Source organism: Thalassophryne amazonica, chromosome 2, assembly GCF_902500255.1.
Source record: "Thalassophryne amazonica chromosome 2, fThaAma1.1, whole genome shotgun sequence".
Classification (NCBI taxonomy): Eukaryota; Metazoa; Chordata; class Actinopteri; order Batrachoidiformes; family Batrachoididae; genus Thalassophryne; species Thalassophryne amazonica.
Window position 1 is genome coordinate 70,395,267 of NC_047104.1, and position 22,218 is coordinate 70,417,484.

General features: G+C 45.9%; 1 protein-coding gene across 2 annotated transcripts in view; it reads right to left on the reverse strand.

The window, feature by feature from the left end:
- The window catches only part of rhoua (ras homolog family member Ua), a 61,072-nt gene extending 45,091 nt beyond the window's left edge, over positions 1 to 15,981 (reverse strand). For both annotated transcript variants that reach the window (XM_034187539.1, XM_034187546.1), the window contains exon 1: positions 15,573 to 15,981. In XM_034187539.1, coding sequence (XP_034043430.1) covers positions 15,573 to 15,966 — 394 coding nt within the window. In that variant the 5' untranslated portion in view covers positions 15,967 to 15,981. The remainder of the gene's footprint in view (positions 1 to 15,572) is intronic.
- Between the last annotated feature and the right edge of the window lie 6,237 nt (positions 15,982 to 22,218).

Sequence of the window (22,218 nt, forward strand, 5' to 3'; positions counted from 1 at the left end):
GATCAAGGATCCAGTGACCAATTTAAAATGTTGTTGACATAGAAATCTGTAAAGCCTACTTTTAGTACACAGAAAATTTACAAGAGGCATTGATAAGGAATCGGATCGATAAGCGAATCGATAATGGCATCGATACTGATAAAATCTTAACCCCTTAACGCCTATTGTCGCATATATGCTACAATATTTGAACATAAATTATTACCAAAATACCAAAATTACTATTTTTTGTTAAAAAGTGTAATTAATAATCTCAACATTGTTTACCATCTACTTAAAGGCAAAAACACACACAAAACATTTTTTATACTCAAAAAAAATATAAACGCAACACTTGGTTTTGCTCCCATTTGTATGAGATGAACTCAAGATCTAAAACTTTTTCCACATACACAATATCACCATTTCCCTCAAATATTGTTCACAAACCAGTCTAAATCTGTGATAGTGAGCACTTCTCCTTTGCTGAGATAATCCATCCCACCTCACAGGGTGTGCCATACCAAGATGCTGATTAGGCACCATGATTAGTGCACAGGTGTGCCTTAGACTGCCCACAATAAAAGGCCACTCTGAAAGGTGCAGTTTGTTTATTGGGGGGGGATACCAGTCAGTATCTGGTGTGACCACCATTTGCCTCATGCAGTGCAACACATCTCCTTCGCATAGAGTTGATCAGGTTGTCAATTGTGGCCTGTGGAATGTTGGTCCACTCCTCTTCAATGGCTGTGCGAAGTTGCTGGATATTGGCAGGAACTGGTACACGCTGTCGTATACGCCGGTCCAGAGCATCCCAAACATGCTCAATGGGTGACATGTCCGGTGAGTATGCCGGCTATGCAAGGACTGGGACATTTTCAGCTTCCAAGAATTGTGTACAGATCCTTGCAACATGGGGCTGTGCATTATCCTGCTGCAACATGAGGTGATGTTCTTGGATGTATGGCACAACAATGGGCCTCAGGATCTCGTCACAATATCTCTGTGCATTCAAAATGCCATCAATAAAATGCACCTGTGTTCTTCGTCCATAACAGACGCCTGCCCATACCATAACCCCACCGCCACCATGGGCCACTCGATCCACAACATTGACATCAGAAAACCGCTCACCCACACGACGCCACACACGCTGTCTGCCATCTGCCCTGGACAGTGTGAACCGGGATTCATCCACGAAGAGAACACCTCTCCAACGTGCCAAACACCAGCGAATGTGAGCATTTGCCCACTCAAGTCGGTTATGACGACGAACTGGAGTCAGGTCGAGACCCCGATGAGGACGACGAGCATGCAGATGAGCTTCCCTGAGATGGTTTCTGACAGTTTGTGCAGAAATTCTTTGGTTATGCAAACCGATTGTTTCAGCAGCTGTCTGAGTGGCTGGTCTCAGACGATCTTGGAGGTGAACATGCTGGATGTGGAGGTCCTGGGCTGGTGTGGTTACACGTGGTCTGCGGTTGTGAGGCTGGTTGGATGTACTGCCAAATTCTCTGAAACTGTTGTGTGTGTGGGCCGCCAGAAGAGGAGGTACTGCTGGCCCACCACCAGTGGGCGCCCTGCCTGAAGTGCGGGCTTCAGGCACGAGAGAGCGCTGCCGCCACGGACACAGCCGGGGGTGACAGCTGTCACTCATTATCTCTTGACAGCTGTCACCCATCTACTCAACATCATCTCACTCCATAAAAACCAGACGTCATCTCCACCTTGTTGTCGAGATATCGTACTTCATTGGAGGTAATATCCTCAGCCGTTTGTGTTACAATATAATTTGTATATTGTGAGTGTTTGCAGGAGTACCGGTACCTCTGTCGGTGGAAGCTGAGAGAGCACTGGAAGGCACTCTTTTCCCCTGAGGAATCACTGCGGTACTCTGCAAGTTTATGAGTGAGAGGTGGAGGTGGCATTCCCACCATTGTTGTTACTGGGTGTGCACACACCTACACTTGACTGTCTTTGTTCTCGCCAGCAGTACCAGATCCGACAGTCGGGGACGGTGATCACCTGGGAATTCGGGACTTGGTGGCTCCAGTATTCACCAGGTTCGGTGGCGGCGGAAATCGTGTGGTTCCGGCTCTTCTCAGGACAGACGTCTTCTATCCTCGAGCCTGCCCACACGTCACCTCTGTGATTTGACTGTAATTATATTCTGAGATTGTCTGTATTTCGTTGTGCACATTTCACAACATTAAATTGTTACTTTTTGGCTCATCTATTGACCGTTCATTTGCGCCCCCTGTTGTGGGTCCGTGTCACTACACTTTCCCAACAGGATATCTCGGCCAGCGTCATGGACTCCGAGGGGCGTCACCCGGCTGTTGAACGACCAATGGGAGAGCAGGGAGCGCAGGCGTCTGCAGGAGGCGTGATTGGTGAGCTGCAGCACATTCTCACCGCCTTTACGGCTCGGTTGGATCAAATGACCGAGCAAAACATCCTCCTGAACCGCAGGGTGGAGGCTCTCTCCACGCAGGTGGCGGCGAGCGCTCAGGGCGCTGCTGCAGCTCCTCCTCCTGCCGACCCTGTGCAGGATATGAACGTTCCAGTGGTGGTTCAACAACCCCTCCCACCATCCCCTGAAGCATACATAGGCCCTCCTGAGCCATACGGAGGTTGTGTGGAGACGTGCGCGGACTTTCTCATGCAGTGTTCGCTCGTCTTCGCACAACGTCCCGTCATGTACGCGTCAGATGCTAGTAAAATAGCTTATGTGATTGCTCTGCTTCGGGGTAAGGCACGCGCCTGGGCTACGGCGCTCTGGGAACAGAACTCATGGTTGTTATCAGCATACACTGGGTTTGTGGGGGAGTTCAGAACAGTGTTTGATCACCCTAACAGAGGAGAGACCGCTTCAACAATGCTGCTGTCAATGACAGAGGCGCCGGTGTGCAGCTGAATATGCAGTCGACTTCCACATCGCGGCTGCAAGGTCCGGCTGGAATAACATTGCGCTCCGTGCCGCCTTCATAAACGAACTGTCGTTGGTCCTGAAGGAGCATCTGGTAGCTAAGGAGGAACCGCGGGATTTAGATGGGCTTATCGATCTTGTTATACGGTTAGACCAGTGATTCTCAACCGGGGTGCCGCGGCACCCTAGGGTGCCGTGATCGATCGTCAGGGGTGCCGTGGGTATTTTTCATATTCGCGATTATTTTTCATATTCGCGATTACCGTGAATTATTTATTTTATCCACAAAGCATAAAACGACTCAGAATCTGACGTCATTGTGCTGCAGCCTCGCTCTCGTCTTAAGGCGGGACAATAACAAGGAGGCTAACGGCCCATTAAAACAGTACCGTCTTCTTCAAAAGCCGTCTAAAATGCGGAGCTGTCGGTGTGTGTGTCTGTGCCTGTCTGTGCGCGCGCGCGCGGAGTTAACAAGCTGCAGACTGCGAGGGAGGGGGTGGGTGAGGGAGGGGGTGAGTGAGGGAGATTCCTGAATGCAGGCACGACACGTTCAGTGCGCAGCGAGCGCGGAGCAGAGAGAGGATTTTAACCCAAGTGAACGGAAACATGAAGCTGCCTTTACTTCTCTCTGAACTTTCTCTAAAGGTGTGATTCTGCCGTTACCATCCTGTTCACACCATGTGCGCATCGTATGCTGAATTTATGAGATCATGAGATGAAATAAACGGTCAAATATATTTAAAAACATATTTAAAAAAATGAGAATATATGAATGAACTGAGAGCCACAAAAAAAAAATGTTCAGACGCACAGATCACAAAAAACAGGTGAGAACGCTGAACTTTAACAGCTGTTATTTTCCAAAGGTATTTATTTGTTCAATCTTAAGCTTAATGCAGTGTTTAAGCACAAAACGTGACTGATGAGGAGAAACAATTTCAGAAATGCAACAGAAACAACCACAAATCAGAAAAAGTTGGGACTGTATGTAAAATGAAGATAAAAATAAAAATGTTGCACCATTCCCAGTTTCTCCACTCACAGAAGCCAAACGTTCTTCCAGAGTTGTGTAATTATACTACAATAGTAGAATATAAAGAAGGGGAAAAAAAGAAAAAAAAATAGACAATATGTTCGTCAATCGCAATTATTTGTCTGACAATTAATCGTCTCCAGAAATTCCTAATCGTGACAGCCCTACTTGAGATCAGAGCGCAAAATGCTTGAGGATTTTCGAAATGCGATGTTTTCTGTATCAATTTTCTATTGCGATAATTGGGTTTTGCGCAAAACCACAGGTAATAGCATTATAATATTATTTTAGTTGGTGGTGTGCCGCAGGATTTTGTAAATATAAAAAGGGTGCTGCAGCTCAAAAAAGGTTGAAAAACACTGGGTTAGACAATCGGTTGGAGGAACGCCGTCGGGAGCGAGGCGAAGGACGTGGCTGGATACGCGCCGTCCCTCTCCCTTCCGGGTTCGAAAAGGGGCCGCCCTCCCCACGCTCCACAGCCGCAGCACTCTGTGGGGCAACAGCTCCCCCTGCTGACGTTGTTAGGGAAACGCACAGGGCCAAAATGAGGAGGCTGATCCGCGGGGAGTGTTTTCTCTGCAGCTCAAAGGAGCACACACAGAAAAACTGCCCCAAACGGCCACAACAACAACCGCCCTCAGATACTGGGCTAAGGGGGGGTCAAAACATTCAAGTGAGACACACACAGATTGCCACACGACTCCCAGTTACAATCCTGAGCGGGGATTTAACTCTTCAAGCCCCAGCACTGGTGGACACGGGGTCAGAAGGGAATTTGCTAGACAGCAGATGGGCAAGGGAGGTAGGGCTCCCTCTGGTGGCGCTTCCTTCGCCATTGCAGGTGCGGGCACTAGATGGCACCCTCCTCCCTTTAATCACACACAAGACACAACCAGTAACTCTGGTGGTGTCTGGAAACCATCAGGAGGAGATTGAGTTTTTTGTAACTCCTTCTACCTCCCGTGTGATTTTGGGCTTCCCATGGATGTTGAAGCACAATCCTCAGATTGATTGGCCGTCTGGGGTGGTGGTTCAGTGGAGCGAAACCTGCCATCGGGTGTGTTTAGGATCCTCGGTTCCTCCCGGTTTACAGGCTAAGGAGGAGGTCAAAGTCCCTCCCAATCTGACGGCAGTGCCGGTTGAGTACCACGATCTTGCTGACGTCTTCAGCAAGGATCTGGCACTCACCCTTCCCCCGCACCGTCCGTACGATTGTGCCATTGATTTGGTTCCAGGCGCTGAGTTCCCGTCCAGCAGGCTGTACAACCTCTCACGACCTGAGCGCGAATCAATGGAGACCTACATCCGGGACTCATTAGCTGCCGGGCTGATCCGGAACTCCACCTCCCCGATGGGGGCAGGTTTCTATTTAGTGGGCAAGAAAGATGGCGGACTCCGTCCATGCATTGATTACAGGGGGCTGAATGAGATTACGGTTCGCAACCGATACCCGTTGCCATTGTTGGATTCCGTGTTCACCCCCCTGCATGGAGCCAAAATCTTTACTAAGCTGGACCTTAAAAATGCGTATCACCTGGTTCGGATCCGGAAGGGAGACGAATGGAAGACGGCATTTAACACCCCGTTAGGTCACTTTGAGTACCTGGTCATGCCGTTCGGCCTCACCAACGCCCCCGCGACGTTCCAAGCCTTGGTTAACGACGTCTTGCGGGACTTCCTGCACCGATTCGTCTTCGTATATCTGGACGATATTCTCATCTTTTCTCCAGATCCTGAGACCCATGTCCAGCATGTACGTCAGGTCCTGCAGCGGTTATTAGAGAACCGACTGTTTGTGAAGGGCGAGAAGTGCGAGTTTCACCGCACGTCTTTGTCCTTCCTGGGGTTAATCATATCCTCTAACTCCGTCGCCCCTGATCCGGCCAAGGATGCGGCGGTGAGACATTGGCCCCAACCAACAAGCCGTAGGAAGCTGCAACAGTTCCTCGGCTTCGCTAATTTCTATAGGAGGTTCATTAAGGGCTACAGTCAGGTAGTTAGCCCCCTGACAGCCCTGACCTCTCCAAAAGTCCCCTTCACCTGGTCGGATCGGTGCGAAGCTGCGTTCAAGCAGTTGAAACGACGGTTCTCTACTGCGCCAGTTTTGGTGCAGCCCGACCCTAGCCGCCAGTTCGTGGTTGAAGTGGACGCCTCTGACTCAGGGATAGGAGCCGTGCTATCCCAGAGCGGAGAGACCGATAAGGTTCTTCACCCGTGTGCCTACTTTTCACGCAGGTTGACCCGGGCTGAACGGAACTATGACGTCGGCAATCGGGAACTTCTGGCAGTGAAAGAGGCCCTTGAGGAGTGGAGACATCTGTTGGAGGGAGCGTCTGTGCCGTTCATGGTTTTCACTGACCATCGGAACCTGGAGTATATCAGGACCGCCAAGCGGCTGAACCCCAGGCAAGCCCGCTGGTCACTGTTCTTCGGGCGTTTTGACTTCCGGATCACCTATCGCCCCGGGACCAAGAACCAGAGGTCGGATGCCTTGTCCCGGGTACACGAAGAGGAGGTCAAGACTGCACTGTCGGATCCACCGGAGCCCATCCTGCCTGAGTCCACTATCGTGGCCACCCTCACCTGGGACGTGGAGAAGATCGTCCGGGAGGCCCTGGCACGGAGCCCGGACCCAGGAACAGGTCCGAAGAACCGGTTGTACGTCCCACCAGAGGCCAGAGCTGCAGTCTTGGACTTCTGTCACGGTTCCAAGCTCTCCTGTCATCCAGGGGTGCGAAGGACCGTGGCAGTTGTCCGGCAGCGCTTCTGGTGGGCGTCTATGGAGGCCGACGTCCGGGAGTACATCCAGGCCTGCACCACCTGTGCCAGGGGCAAGGCAGACCATAAAAGGTCCCAAGGACTTCTCCAGCCATTACCTGTGCCTCATCGCCCCTGGTCCCACCTCGGCCTGGATTTCGTCACGGGCCTCCTGCTGTCCCAGGGCAACACCACCATCTTCACGATAGTGGACCGATTCTCCAAGGCGGCCCACTTCGTGGCCCTCCCGAAGCTCCCAACAGCCCAGGAGACAGCAGACCTCCTGGTCCACCACGTCGTCCGTCTGCATGGGATACCCACCGACATCGTCTCAGATCGTGGTCCCCAGTTCTCCTCACACGTCTGGAGGAGCTTCTGCCGGGAACTGGGGGCTACTGTGAGCCTCTCGTCCGGGTATCATCCGCAGACCAATGGACAGGCAGAACGGGCCAATCAGGAATTGGAGCAAGCTCTACGCTGTGTGACGTCCGCACACCCGACGGCCTGGAGTAAACATCTGGCCTGGATCGAGTATGCGCATAACAGCCAGGTGTCCTCTGCCACCGGCCTCTCCCCATTTGAGGTGTGTTTGGGGTATCAGCCCCCGTTGTTTCCCGTGGTGGAGGGAGAGGTCGGTGTGCCCTCGGTCCAGGCCCACCTGCGGAAGTGCCGTCGGGTGTGGCGCTCCGCCCGTTCTGCCTTGTTGAAGGCCCGGACGAGGGCGAAGACCCATGCAGACCGCCGGCGATCCCCGGCCCCTGCTTACCAGCCCGGGCAGGAGGTGTGGCTTTCCACAAAGGACATCCCCCTCCAGGTGGACTCCCCGAAACTTCAGGACAGATATATCGGACCATTCAAGATCCTCAAAGTCCTCAGTCCTGCCGCAGTGAAGCTCCAACTTCCGGCTTCACTGCGGATCCATCCGGTTTTTCACGTGTCACATATCAAGCCTCACCACACCTCACCCCTCTGTGCTCCCGGACCGGCGCCGCCTCCTGCTCGGATCATCGACGGGGAGCCGGCTTGGACGGTGCGCCGGCTCCTGGACGTCCGTCGGATGGGCCGGGGGTTCCAGTACTTGGTGGACTGGGAGGGGTATGGATCCGAAGAACGCTCGTGGGTGAAGAGGAGCTTCATCCTGGATCCGGCCCTCCTGGCCGACTTCTACCACCGTCACCCGAACAAGCCTGGTCGGGCGCCAGGAGGCGCCCGTTGAGGGGGGGGTCCTGTTGTGTGTGTGGGCCGCCAGAAGAGGAGGTACTGCTGGCCCACCACCAGTGGGCGCCCTGCCTGAAGTGCGGGCTTCAGGCACGAGAGGGCGCTGCCGCCACGGACACAGCCGGGGGTGACAGCTGTCACTCATTATCTCTTGACAGCTGTCACCCATCTACTCAACATCATCTCACTCCATAAAAACCAGACGTCATCTCCACCTCGTTGCCGAGATATCGTACTTCATTGGAGGTAATATCCTCAGCCGTTTGTGTTACAATATAATTTGTATATTGTGAGTGTTTGCAGGAGTACCGGTACCTCTGTCGGTGGAAGCTGAGAGAGCGCTGGAAGGCACTCTTTTCCCCTGAGGAATCACTGCGGTACGCTGCAAGTTTCTGAGTGAGAGGTGGAGGTGGCATTCCCACCGTTGTTGTTACTGGGTGTGCACACACCTACACTTGACTGTCTTTGTTCTCGCCAGCAGTACCAGATCCGACAGTCGGGGACGGTGATCACCTGGGAATTCGGGACTTGGCGGCTCCAGTATTCACCAGGTTCGGTGGCGGCGGAAATCGTGTGGTTCCGGCTCTTCTCAGGACAGACGTCTTCTATCCTCGAGCCTGCCCACACGTCACCTCTGTGATTTGACTGTAATTATATTCTGAGATTGTCTGTATTTCGTTGTGCATATTTCACAACATTAAATTGTTACTTTTTGGCTCATCTATTGACCGTTCATTTGCGCCCCCTGTTGTGTGTCCGTGTCACTACACTTTCCCAACAGGAACGCCTTTGGAGACGGCTTTTGGTAGAGAAATGAACATTCAATACACGAGCAACAGCTCTGGTTGACATTCCTGCTGTCAGCATGCCAATTGCACGCTCCCTCAAATCTTGCGACATCTGTGGCATTGTGTTGTGTGATAAAACTGCACCTTTCAGAGTGGCCTTTTATTGTGGGCAGTCTAAGGCACACCTGTGCACTAATCATGGTGTCTAATCAACATCTTGATATGGCACACCTGTGAGGTGGGATGGATTATCTCAGCAAAGGAGAAGTGCTCACTATCACAGATTTAGACTGGTTTGTGAACAATATTTGAGGGAAATGGTGACTAAATGTACTAAAACAAATACGTCACAATTGTACACATACCACAATTTGATATGTGTACAATTGTGATGTATTTGTTTTAGTACATTTAGTCATGGACATGAATATTGTTATTTTGATATGAAACAGGATAACAAATGACCTGCCAGTGGTTTTATATTTGATTTCATTAGTGTGTTTCAGTTGAAATTTACATTTTCAAATTTATGCAATGTTCACATTTTCAATAAAACTGCTTTTAAGCGGCTTCTGAATTCATTTTTGGGTTTCACATATACCATGCGATTAATCATGATTAATCAGAGAAAGTCATTGAGTTAATGCGATTAAGATTTTTTATGTTTGCCCACCCCTAATATATATATATATATATATATATATATATATATATATATATATATACACACACACACACACACATGCACACACATCAAGAGACCCGCCTCAATATAAGCATACCTATAAATAAACAGGCAGAGGAAATGGAGCATGTACTATAGGTCTGTAATAGAAAAATGTCATAGAAAGATGTTTAGAATCAGTTCATCACTAAGTCCCTTCGGTGCCAAAGTTCGTAATGTTTCAATCCAGTAGGCCTCTCTTTTTTCAAAAGTTTATCATGGTCTCCCCCTCTAAAGGGAGGAGGGACCTGTTCAATGCCGCAAAAACAAAGAGTGCTTACATTTGTGATATGCGTCATGTTGTGTTGTCATGATGTGTTGAAATGAGCAGCTACTGGATAATCCCTGCCATTTCTGCAGATTGATCTTTTGTGTTCACTTATTTTTTGTTTTAATTGTCTTATACTCTTGCCCACATATGCTAAACCACAAGGACAGCGCAACAGGTAGATCACATGTGTGGATGCGCATGTTTTTTTTTCAATTTCAATTTATTTTCATTTATATAGCGCCAAATCACAACAGAGTTGCCTCAAAGCGCTTCACACAGGTAAGGTCTAACCTTACCAACCCCCAGAGCAACAGTGGTAAGGAAAAACTCCCTCTGAGGAAGAAACCTCAAGCAGACCAGACTCAAAGGGGTGACCCTCTGCTTGGGCCATGCTACAAAACAAAAATTACAGAACAATTCACAGAACAATTCACGAATGAATATACAAGAAATGCTATTGGCACACAGGACAAGTTATTACATTCCGAATGGATTTTTTTTTTTTTTTTTTTTTTTTTACCGCTGTGGGGGTGCTGGAAAAAAGTAGTTTTATAAGTATTATTACATTGTGCACAATTCCCACACTGGTAAATTCCATTGGGAATAGATGCTAGTAAACTCTGAATAGATGTGATTTTGGGGACACTGGCACGAACAAGGTAGTCTGTAAGATTCCTACCCCTCCTACTCACAAAAAGGGGAGGGTCTCTAAAAATTGTAGAGAGCTCAGGATCAGATGTGAAGATGTGCCAGTGTTTTTTGAAAATGGCCTTGATGGTAGCAGAGTGAGGAGAATACTGTGTAATGCAGGTGACAGAGAATTCTTTTTTCTGTTTAAGTCTTTTTAAACAGTTCTGAACGTGTTTTCTTCAAAGCCAGATCATATGCCTTCTCGACCCAAATGGATGGGTAACCCCTTTCTGTGAATCATTTTTTTCATTTCCCCTGCCTGTTCGATGAAATTTTCATCAGAGTGGCAAATGCGCCTAAGTCTGTAAAACTGGCTAATGGGGAGACCCTTTTTGAGCAATGTAGGGTGAAAACTAGAAGCTAATAGCAAAGTATTTCTATCAGTCTCCTTCCTGTATTAGCTTTCATAACCAGCATATCCAAAAAACTGACTTGTTCAGTACCGTACTGTGGTGTGAAAAATAAACTTGATTCAAAGCTGTTCAACAAATTAACAAATTCATTGGCCTCTTGTGGGCTGCCAATAAAGACACAAAAAATATCATCAATGTATCTAAACCATTTAAGAATATTACACATAAACAGATTTTTTTCCTGATTGAACACAAATTTCTTTTCAAAAAATCCAACATACAAATTTGCATAATTGGGTGCATAAATGGTACCCATGCTTGTACCAGATGTTTGTAAATAAAACTCATTTTCAAAGCAAAAATAGTTGTGTTTCATAATAAATTCAGTAAAAAAAAAGTACTTTGGGGGATTGAATGCATTTCATGTAAGAGCTGTCTAAAACATCCCTGTTCACTAAATTCCAGTTTTAGGCCATACTGGGTGTGAACTTTGATGACCCCTGGCAAGGTCACCTTAGGGAATTTGGCCGAAATTTTTAGTGTATGTTTGTTTGGTGGATGATGCATCCAGTTACCAAAGTTTGAGCAAAATCTGAGTTGGTCACTATCACAGCCTGCCTGAGTCTTATAAAAATTGGCTCTTAAAGAGGTGGGCATTTGCTTCTGCGTACATGCTTTCAGGCGCATGGGTGCGTTGTTGGATTGTTTTCTTTCTTTGTAATTTTCTTGTTGTTTTGGATCTGTGTGTGCCGAATAAATTCATTCATTCATTCATTCAAATAGAAATTGACTGTCATCAGCGATTCACAGATTATCTGTTGTGTGGGCTGCCAGAAGAGGATGTACTGCTGGCCCACCACCAAAGGGCGCCCTGCCTGAAGTGCGGGCTTCAGGCACGAGAGGGCGCTGCCGCCACGGACACAGCCGGGAGTGACAGCTGTCACTCATTAATTCCTGACAGCTGTCACACATTCTTCATCATCGCACTCCATAAAGACCAGACGTCATCTCCACCTCGTTGCCGAGATATCGTACTTCCTTGGAGGTAATATCCTCAGCCGTTTCTTTTGCAATATATCTGTATATTGTGAGTGTTTGCAGGAGTACCGGTTCCTTTTTCTGTGGAAGCTGAGTGAGTGCAGGACAGCACTCTTTTCCTCTGAGGAATCACTGCGGTACTCTACTGAATATTGAGTGAGAGGTGGCATTCCCACCGTTGTTGTTACTGGGTGTACACACACCCACACTTGACTGTCTTTGTTCTCGCCAGCAGTACCAGGTCCGACAGTCGGGGACGGTGATCACCTGGGAATTCGGGATTTGGCGGCTCCAGTATTCACCAGGTTCTGTGGCAGCGGAAATCGTGTGGTTCCGGCTCTCCTCAGGACAGACGTCTTCTATCCTCGGGCCTGCCCACACGTCACCTTTGTGATTTGACTGTAATCATATTCTGAGATTGTCTGCATTTCGTTGTGCACGTTTCACAACATTAAATTGTTACGTTTTGGCTCATCTATTGGCCGTTCATTTGCGCCCCCTGTTGTGGGTCCGTGTCACTACACTTTCACAACATTATCGCCTTGTTTCTCCTTCAAACTGCACTCCAGTCATCATCTTTCTCAGCGACAGATCTCTGAAGCTTTTGTATAACAATCATTTCCACATAAATTCAGCTCTATTTCATAATAAACGATGGGAGACTGATCAGAGCGCTACACCAGAGCATGTGAGACTGATTATCTGAGTCTGACTGTCTACACCCAAAGTGATCAATGGGAATAATGTGAACCATCAGATGACAAAGTAAAACCTCTTAAATCATTCTAAAGTCAGTTTTAAGCAGAAACAAGGCAATAATCTGTTAATCGCTGATGCATGCGCAGTGAAGGCAGGGGGACCGTTCAGCCTGCGACAGCGGAACTGGAACCTTTAAAAAAATGGGCGGCCAGTGTTGAGCTCTATACATTCCGCTACAGAATGACCCTAATTATTCTAGAATAAATCAGTCTTTCCCATTAAAGACATTCATGTTATCTGGTGAAAATGCCCATGTTTTTTTCATATCACAGTTTTTTTTCCACTAATATCATGCAGATGTAATTTTGAATTAGCATATCAGAGGGACATCACAGGTAGAATACTTGTAGACAAAGTGAGAGAAATAATCAACAACGGCCCAAGGACTGAACCCTGGGGCACCCCACATGTAATCTTCAAGAATTCAGAAGTTATACCATCAATGTGGACACATTGATACCTGGTGTGTAAATAGCGAGCTATCCCTTCATGTGCCAATCCTGATACCATACTTCTGTAATTTATCCAATAGTAAAGTATGATCTATAATGTCAAATGCTTTTTGTAAATCAAAGAAAACCCCTACAGTGTATTGCTTATTCTTGATTCCATTTGTAATTTTTTTTCAACAAAGTTAATTAAAGTCAATGAAGTAGTATGATTCTTTCTAAATCTATATTGCTGTTTGCTGAGTATATGATGGTTAGCTATAAAGTCATTTGAAGTCTTTACATATACCTTTTCAAAAAAAAATGTAAATTGTGGTAACGTGATATTGGCCTGTAATTTGAAAAGACATGTTTGTCACTAGATTTGAACAGCGTTATCACTTTATCTAATTTCATTTTGGAAGGAAATTTCCCAGTCATTAACGACAAATTACAAATAAAAGTTAAAGGTTTAACAATGCAATTGTTGTGTGCTGGGGTGTTTGGCTGGCTTGGTTTTTGTTTTCTGTTTTTCCCACCAGGTGGTATGCATTCAGGACTGAGTGGCTGAGCATTAGGACCTCACCCTGAACACCTGAGGCTTGTTTTCACGTGCAGGTCATCAGGACTCACAGCTGTGGTGTATTCTGTCTTGATCAGAGATTGCTGCATTTAAACCTTGAATGCACAGTGTGTGATTGCCAGAGACTCGACCTTATGAGCAGACGTGTGAGATCGACGTCAGGAGAACAATCTCACCATTACGGACGCAGAGACCGCTCCAGGTTTGACGCCACAGTCTGTGAAGGAGGATTGGGTGAGGTCTCACGCTCTTCAGCACACTTCCTGAGGTAATTTGGTTTTGGTGACTTTTATGAAGTAATGACAGCGGATTTGGTGTCCCTCACACCTTGTGTTAGTGAGCTGTCACGTTATGCTAATTGTCTAATCAGCTTCTGCTGCAGTGGAGTTTTGAACTGAGTTGTTCCGTGCCTGCAGGGTGAGAAGCTGATATATATTTAAGCCAGGAAGTGTTTGCTGATTGTGTGCACCTTTGAGCTGTGTCTCTCTGGGTGGAGAGTGTTGGACTCACCTCATGTTTTCTTTCTTCACAGACTGGGTTTGTCGCGGCCACCTGGGGGGTGTCGGCGGGGTCTCTGGGTCCGAACTGCTGTGGCTCCGGACCGTTTGCGCTGCTGAGAGCGCGCCGTGTTTTCACCTCACCAGACCGCGGACATTTTTGGTTGTTTATCACTGCACTTATGATTATTAAATTCTGTTATCTTTTGAACCGTGCTCTGCTTATTTCGTGCTGGGTCCTGTCAAACGCTGGGTCGGTGCTCCGACCGCGTCCGACACATAACAGCAATCAATAATGTTCTTTATCAAAAACAACAAAATTGCAACTGACAGTTTTTTTTCCCCCTTATGTTATGAACTATATAAATTATTTCATTTTCATCTGTATCTTTAATATACATTGATTCCAGAATTTTATTAATTGTTTTACTGTTGTCAAAGAACACATTTCAGAGGATACAACTGAATTTTCTGAGGGTTTTTACCCACATGAACAAAATAGTGATTAAAACGATCTGCAATAGCTTTATTTTCCTTTGTGTAAAATAAGATGGATAGTCTAACAACTTTTTTTCTTTTTGGTGATTTCATTTAAAAGCTTCCAAGTGCCTTTAATATTGTGTTTTGTTTTTGTTTTTTTCAATAAATCACTATAGTACTGCTTCTTACAAGATCTCATAACGTTAGTTAATTGGGTTTTGTATATCTTTTTTCTTTCAGCTTAATTTGGTCTGAGTTTTTTTTTTAAACTGCTTGTACAAAAATATTTTCTTTTTACATGCATTCTGAAGTCCCTTTGTGAGCCATGGTTTTTAATGTTTCACTTAGTACCAATTTTTGACACAAATGGACAATGTTTATCATATAAATTGGAAATAATATAAATAAATAATTCATATGATTTGTCTATATCCTCAATATAAATATCACACCAATTTTGATGCATTAAATCCATTCTGAGATTTTCAATAGTTACATCTATTATTTTCCTTATAAAATAAGTAGTGTCATTTTGATCGTTTTTATCAACTGATGACTGGAAAGCAACAAGATAAAGGTCAAAGGGGAAGTTTGTGGATGTGGTGAGGGAGAGCATGCAGGTGACAGGGTGAGACAGAGATGGATAATCCACTCTAGTGATCCTGACAGGAAACACCCAAAAGAATAAAAGATTCCTAATTTGTCAATATATGACATTTTCCAAAATGTAGTTTTCCCAATCTCAAGTAATTGAACTCGGGTGTAGTATACTGGACTAATAATGTTTTAATATGACTGGGTTGTAGAAATAAAAGGGAAGTCCTCTTTTAAAACTCATGTGGTTAATTTCCAAAATGTTTTCAGCATTTGATAAAAATGCTCTAAAGTTTAGTTTCTAAACTGCAGACTAGTGTTCTATATTCTATGACGGGGGTAGGAATTGCCCCCAGCAGCACCCCTCTGGCTACACCCCTGACATAGCCGCTTATATGTTTTGTTTCAGGTTTGTTGAAGGTCAAAATTCTGCCAACAATAGCGCACTGACCTGAGAAGTTGTCAAACGCTGTCGGGACGTATTCGGTGGGATAGCCGTTGGTGGTGTAGCTGACAACCAGGCAGGTTTTTCCCACAGCTCCGTCCCCGGCCAGCACACACTTCACCTGCCTCTCTGCGCCTCCGGTCCTCCCCTCGCCGCTCCCCAGCCTCCTCGGCGGCACAGGCGGAGCAGCAGACGTCGCCACGGGCTTGTGAAGTCCATCGGCCCCAGAAGGCGTCTGACACGGAGGAGAAAAGGGTGACATGTAGCTGGAGCAGAACCAGCTGGGATTCAAACTCGGTTTGAAATATCCCATTCTTCCGTCATCTGCCGGGCTGGAAAACAGCTTGTCAGCTGACTTTTTTGTTGTCCTCCTCGGAGTCCACTTCCTCTGACTTTCCATGCTCAACAAAATTAGAAACATTTAACTCCAGACAGCCCGAAACCGAGACTGTGCACCATTTTAAGAGTTATGTGTCAGATTTCAATTAGAGTGAGTCAGTCAGTTAGCAGAGACTCACTGTCGGAGTGAGTCAGTGAGAATGAGTTAGCAAGCGAGTGAATTAGTCAAACATTGAGTGAGTGAGTGAGTGAGTGAGTGAGTGAGTGAGTGAGTGAGTGAGTATGTATGTCTACAACTTGGAACTGGATATGTATCTAAATATGCTCATCTTTTACCTTTATCTCGAAACAGGCCACAGCACATGCCCATCTAAAGCTCTGTTTGATGCAACACGGGGAGCAACTTTATTCTTGAACAGAAATTCAAAAAATATTATTATTGTTCAGAAAATGTGTATCTCCACATCAAAACGCTGATCACAAAAGCGTGACAACGAATCATTTCAGCAATTATTTTCACTTTAAAATTCACGGCCAACACTATTGCCCAACCAATCAGCGATATCGTATTAGACACATAGACCAATCACGATCACCGTAATATCGTTCTGAGATCCCAATCTATAACACATTCTTTTTTTAGCGTTTCATGGTCTCCATATTTATGGAATCCATTTAAAGCCCAAGTGCATAGTCTTCTTCAGGAAACTGGCTGATTGTCATGGGCTTGTTGGATTACAGTAATATGTTTCTTGTCCAATTATTTTATATCAAATTTATGACAAAAATGTCTGCATTAAATTTGTAGAGTGTCAAAACGTTTTGTCAAAAATGGAAATCTTTTCTGCCACAAAGGTCCGGGATAATGAGATATGACATTTTTAAATTAACATCTCAATTTTCACCATACAAGTGTTAATTGTCAAGTATCTGTACATGTACTTATCTGTAGAATATTTATTGTTACTCAGCAAAATATAATACTGCGCAATTGATAATACTTTACAACTGATTGTATGGCACATGATACAGCGGAAACCTGTTATAAAGAAGTCTATTACAATAGTGAATTCCTCATAAAATAAAGTAACTTTTACATCCAAGTGTTGATTATTTATTCTTTATTATTCATTATTTTTGCAGCCCTGATATTATAAAAAATTGGATTTACTTGTCCCGTGGATGTTTCATAACTGGGTTCCATGTAATGCAATAAACAATATATAATACTGTAGAATCGCACCATTTGGCACATCAGAAAATATTTTTTACAAATCTTTTGTCTAATTCTTTAATAATTTGGTTATGTACAATGAATAATTGATTTTTATATGCAGCATCCATATCCACCAAATTACTGAAGGTGCTTAAAGAATTAGGAAAATTTATGATTCAAAAATATGTTTGGACGTGCCAAATGGATCAAGCTACGGTACCTCATTGTATATGAATGAAAAGGTGAGAATTAGAAACTATTAAACAATATAACTTGTCTGTGTTGATTATTAGAGACATATTGTGTTTTTGTTTACATGACAATGCACATAAAAGGACAGTTTCTACAATTTCAATCCATTGCATTTTCATTATTTTTCAGTAGCAGCTGCCTAAAAGCAAATATCTAGTATGGAGAAAATTTGGCGTTTTGCGTTTGTGTGCATTGTAAGATCTTGTTCAATCTGGGGTCTCATCCATTCCCTGGGGTCCTTGGGGAAGGCTCCTGGGGTCAGGTTCTGGGATCTTGTCCTATCCTTGGGTCCTGACACTTGCATCAAAGAGAAGTTGTGATCATTTCAAATAGGTAAAACATAGATCAGTCTTGTCAAACATAATACTGTAAAATTTGTGGACTTTATATTTCATACAAAGGAGGTATATAACAATAATACAGGAGTCAAGTGAAAGACTTTGCTACCTGGTGCTACACAAACCATCTGTAGCTCAACACCTCAAAGACAAAGGAGCTGGTTGTTGGCTTTGAGAAGTCCAGACCAAGTCCGCAATCATTTCTGATTGAGGGAGTTGAGGTGGAGGCTGTGGATTCCTACAACTATCTTGGTCTGTGGCTGGACAGCAAACTGGACAGCCCACACAAACCACCTGTATAGGAAGGGACAGAGCAGGCTGTACTTTCTGAGGAGGTTGTGGTCGTTTAACAACTGCAGGGAGTTCCTGTGGATGTTCTAGTCCGTGGTAGCCAGTGTCCTCTTTTACACTATGGTGTGCTGGGGGGCAGCACATCCAACAAGGACACATCCAGGCTGGACAAACTGATCAGGCAGGCTGGCTCTGTGGTTGACATGAAGCTGGACTCTCTGGTGATGGTGGCAGAGAAGAGAACACTGGACAAACTGCTGGACATTATGGACAATGCCAGTCATCCTCTGCACACCGTCATCAGCAACCAGAGGAGCCTCTTCAGCCACAGACTACTCCTTCCCAAATGCAGGTCCAACAGACTGAAAAACTCCTTTGTCCCTCAGGGTGTTATGTGCAGACGCAGGTTGAGGAGCGGACCAACGTCTGACCGAACCCAACGCTAAATAACCAGAAAGCGGTTCCAAAAACAAAACAAATTTATTTCCCTCTTGTGCAATACTTTGTGTACAACATAAATGTGCGGTTGTCTGGTGAGGTGAAGGACGGCACGCTCTCCAGCGCCCAAATGAATCAAAGCTCGGCGCTTCTGGACCCAGACTCACCGCCGAACACCCCCCAGGTGGATACGACAAATTGACTCTGTGAAGGATGGAAAAGGTGAGGTAAGTCAACAGAGCTACAACAAATATCCTTCAGAGGCACACACTATCAGCAACACATTCAGGTCTGAATTTAAGCTTTATGTAAATGAGCAGCTTCTCACAACAGGTGGAGGATCATCATTCCGTACGCCACGGCAGTGAGAAGCAAACTGCACAATTCTCATCACTGTTCAAATATACTGCGTAACAAAATACCAAATTACTGTTAACACTTATTCAGACAATCATCACCTCTGATGTGTGCTGACAGCATGTGTCCCTCACCCGTCCTCCTTCACAGGCACGATGTGTCAAACCCTGGCGCGGTCCTCAGCGTCTCACAAACGAACGTCACAAGGTCGAATTCCTGGCAATTCTGTTCGAATCACTCATGGCTTAAATGCAGAACACCATCTCATTATCTGCTTCAGCTGAAAGTCTTTAAGTTTGCACGTGAGCATCATCCACAGGTGCTGCAAGTCATTAGGCCTGCATGTGAACATCCTCCACAAGTGCAGCCAATAATGCTGATGAGGGTGAAGGACTCTTCTGCCAGCACCTTCTCCACAGACAAAAACCCAGTTTGCATACCACCTGGAGAGCAAAGAAAAGAAAACAACACCAAAATGTCCAGCCAAACCCCCAACACACAACACAAGGCATCAGACTGTACAACTCCTCACTCAGGAGGGAGGAGGAGTAACAGGAAGACAGAGGATGGGAAGGAGAGGAACAGTAGTAGCCAGTAAACCAGTAGCAATTAGTATGTCTAGACTCTACTGCCTCTACTGGTGGTTGGCTCTCACTGCGGTATTGTATCACTTCCTGTTCCGGAGCACAGCGGTGTTTTGCTGTATCTGTTAGCTGTGTAATCAGAGCAGTTAGATTGATCTAGTTAACTAGATAACGATTTGTTTCACAGTGTAATCTTCACATGCCTTAACTAAAGCACTCGATTTTAACATCCACACAGATGCTGAGAATGACAGCCTCAACACAGCATTTAATCTATTGTTAGACTCGATTGGCTTTGCTCAAAATGTAAATGAGTCCACCCACCACTTTAATCATACCTTAGATCTTGTTCTGACTTATGGTATGGAAATTGAAGACTTAACAGTATTCCCTGAAAACCCCCTTCTGTCTGATCATTTCTTAATAACATTTACATTTACTCTGATGGACTACCCAGCAGTGGGGAATAAGTTTCATTACAGTAGAAGTCTTTCAGAAAGCGCTGTAACTAGGTTTAAGGATATGATTCCTTCTTTATGTTCTCCAATGCCATATACCAACACAGTGCAGAGTAGCTACCTAAACTCTGTGAGTGAGATAGATTATCTCGTCAATAGTTTTATATCCTCATTGAGGACAACTTTGGATGCTGTAGCTCCTCTGAAAAAGAGAGCCTTAAATCAGAAGTGCCTGACTCCATGGTATAACTCACAAACTCGCAGCTTAAAGCAGATAACCCGTAAGTTGGAGAGGAAATGACGTCTCACTAATTTAGAAGATCTTCACTTAGCCTGGAAAAAGAGTCTGTTGCTCTAGAAAAAAGCCCTCCGTAAAGCTAGGACATCTTACTACTCATCACTAATTGAAGAAAATAAGAACAACCCCAGGTTTCTTTTCAGCACTGTAGCCAGGCTTGTTGTGTGGGCCGCTGAAGAGGAGGTACTGCTGGCCCACCACCACCAGATGGCGCCCTGCTTGGAGTGCGGGCTCCAAGCACGAGAGGGCGTCGGAGCCGCTGGAGGTGACAGCTGTCACCTATCAACACCAGCTGTCACCCATCACCACCACTACAAAGGCCGGACTGCAACTCCACCTCCTCGCCGAGAAATCTTCTACCATACAGGTAATTAATTCTCTGCTGAACCTTAATCCGAGCATTAGTCTGATCTCTTTGCAGCCGTTTTCCTGGGACGGATACCCTGTCTGCTGAGTTGGCGTTTGGTGTGGACTGCGACGGCTTTGCCTCCCACCCCACCCAGATAAGTGGTTATCTCGGGAGGTGCACGAGTGTGTGATTCGGAGGTGGAGGTTCTCCCTCCTAACTGTATACAGACTGTGGGATTACTGAGTGTGCGAACTCACACTCATCCAGAACTGTTTCTGTTTTCTGCCAGCAGTACCGGGTCTGACTGCTGAAGACAGTGGCCACCTGGGGCGCAGGGCTTGGCGGCTCCGGTGTTCTTCAGATCCGTTGGTGGTGGAAGCTGTGTGGGATCCGGCTCTTCTCGCACCGGACGTCTCCTATCTTCGAGCCTGCCACACGTCACCTTGTGTCAGATTGATATACCGCATATTTGTATTTGTCTGTACTACGTTGTGCACCTTCACAACATTAAATTGTTACTTTTTGGCTATTCCATTGTCCCTTCATTAACGCCCCCTGTTGTGGGTCCGTGTCACAACACTTCCCGAACACAGGCTGACAAAGAGTCAGAGCTCTATTGAGCCGAGTATTCCTTTAACTTTAACTAGTAATGACTTCATGACTTTCTTTGCTAATAAAATTTTAACTATTTGTTGTGTGGGCCGCTGAAGAGGAGGTACTGCTGGCCCAGCACCACCAGAGGGCACCTTGCCTAGAGTGCGGGCTCCAGGCACCAGAGGGCGCTGCCATCTCACAGGAGCAGCCGGGGTGACAGCTGTCACCTACGACAGCTGTTACCAATCTTCTGATCCGCCGCGGTATATCTGCAAGACGTCATCTCCACTTCTCTGCCGAGATATCGCTCTACCAAGGAGGTAACGTACTCAACCAATTGTGTTATCGTCTTGACAATAATACTTTGTTGCTTGTGTGTAGGACAGCTGGAGACTGTATTGGACTTTTTTGGATAAGTACTCACATTCCTACAATACAGTATTTTTCTGACAAGAGGTGGAGGTGGTGTTTCCACCCTATGTGTTGCTGGGTGCAGACGCACCCACATCTGACTGTTTCTGTTCCTCGCCAGCAGTACCGGATCCGACAAGCGGAGGCAGTGGCCACCTGGGAGTTCGGGACTTGGCGGCTCCAGTATTCCCGGGGTTCGGTGGCGGAGGAAATCGGGTGGTTCCGGTTCGACTTGGACAGACGTCTCCTATCTTCGAGCCTGCCCACACGACACCGTTGGAATTCGGCTTATTCTTTGACATTGTAATCGGTTGTGTTTGTTGTGCGTGTTTCACAACAGTAAAGCATTGTTATTTCACTTCCTCCATTGTCCGTTCATTTGCACCCCCTGTTGTGGGTCCGTGTTCCTACACTTTCCCAACACTATTAGAGAAAAAATTACTCATAACCATCCCAAAGACATATCGTTCTCTTTGGCTGCTTTCAGTGATGCCGGTATTTGGTTAGACTCTTTCTCTCCGATTGTTCTGTCTGAGTTATTTTCATTAGTTACTTCATCCAAACCATCAACATGTCTATTAGACCCCATTCCTACCAGGCTGCTCAAGGAAGCCCTATCATTAATTAATGCTTCAATCTTAAATATGATCAATCTATCTTTATTAGTTGGCTATGTACCACAGGCTTTTAAGGTGGCAGTAATTAAACCATTACTTAAAAAGCCATC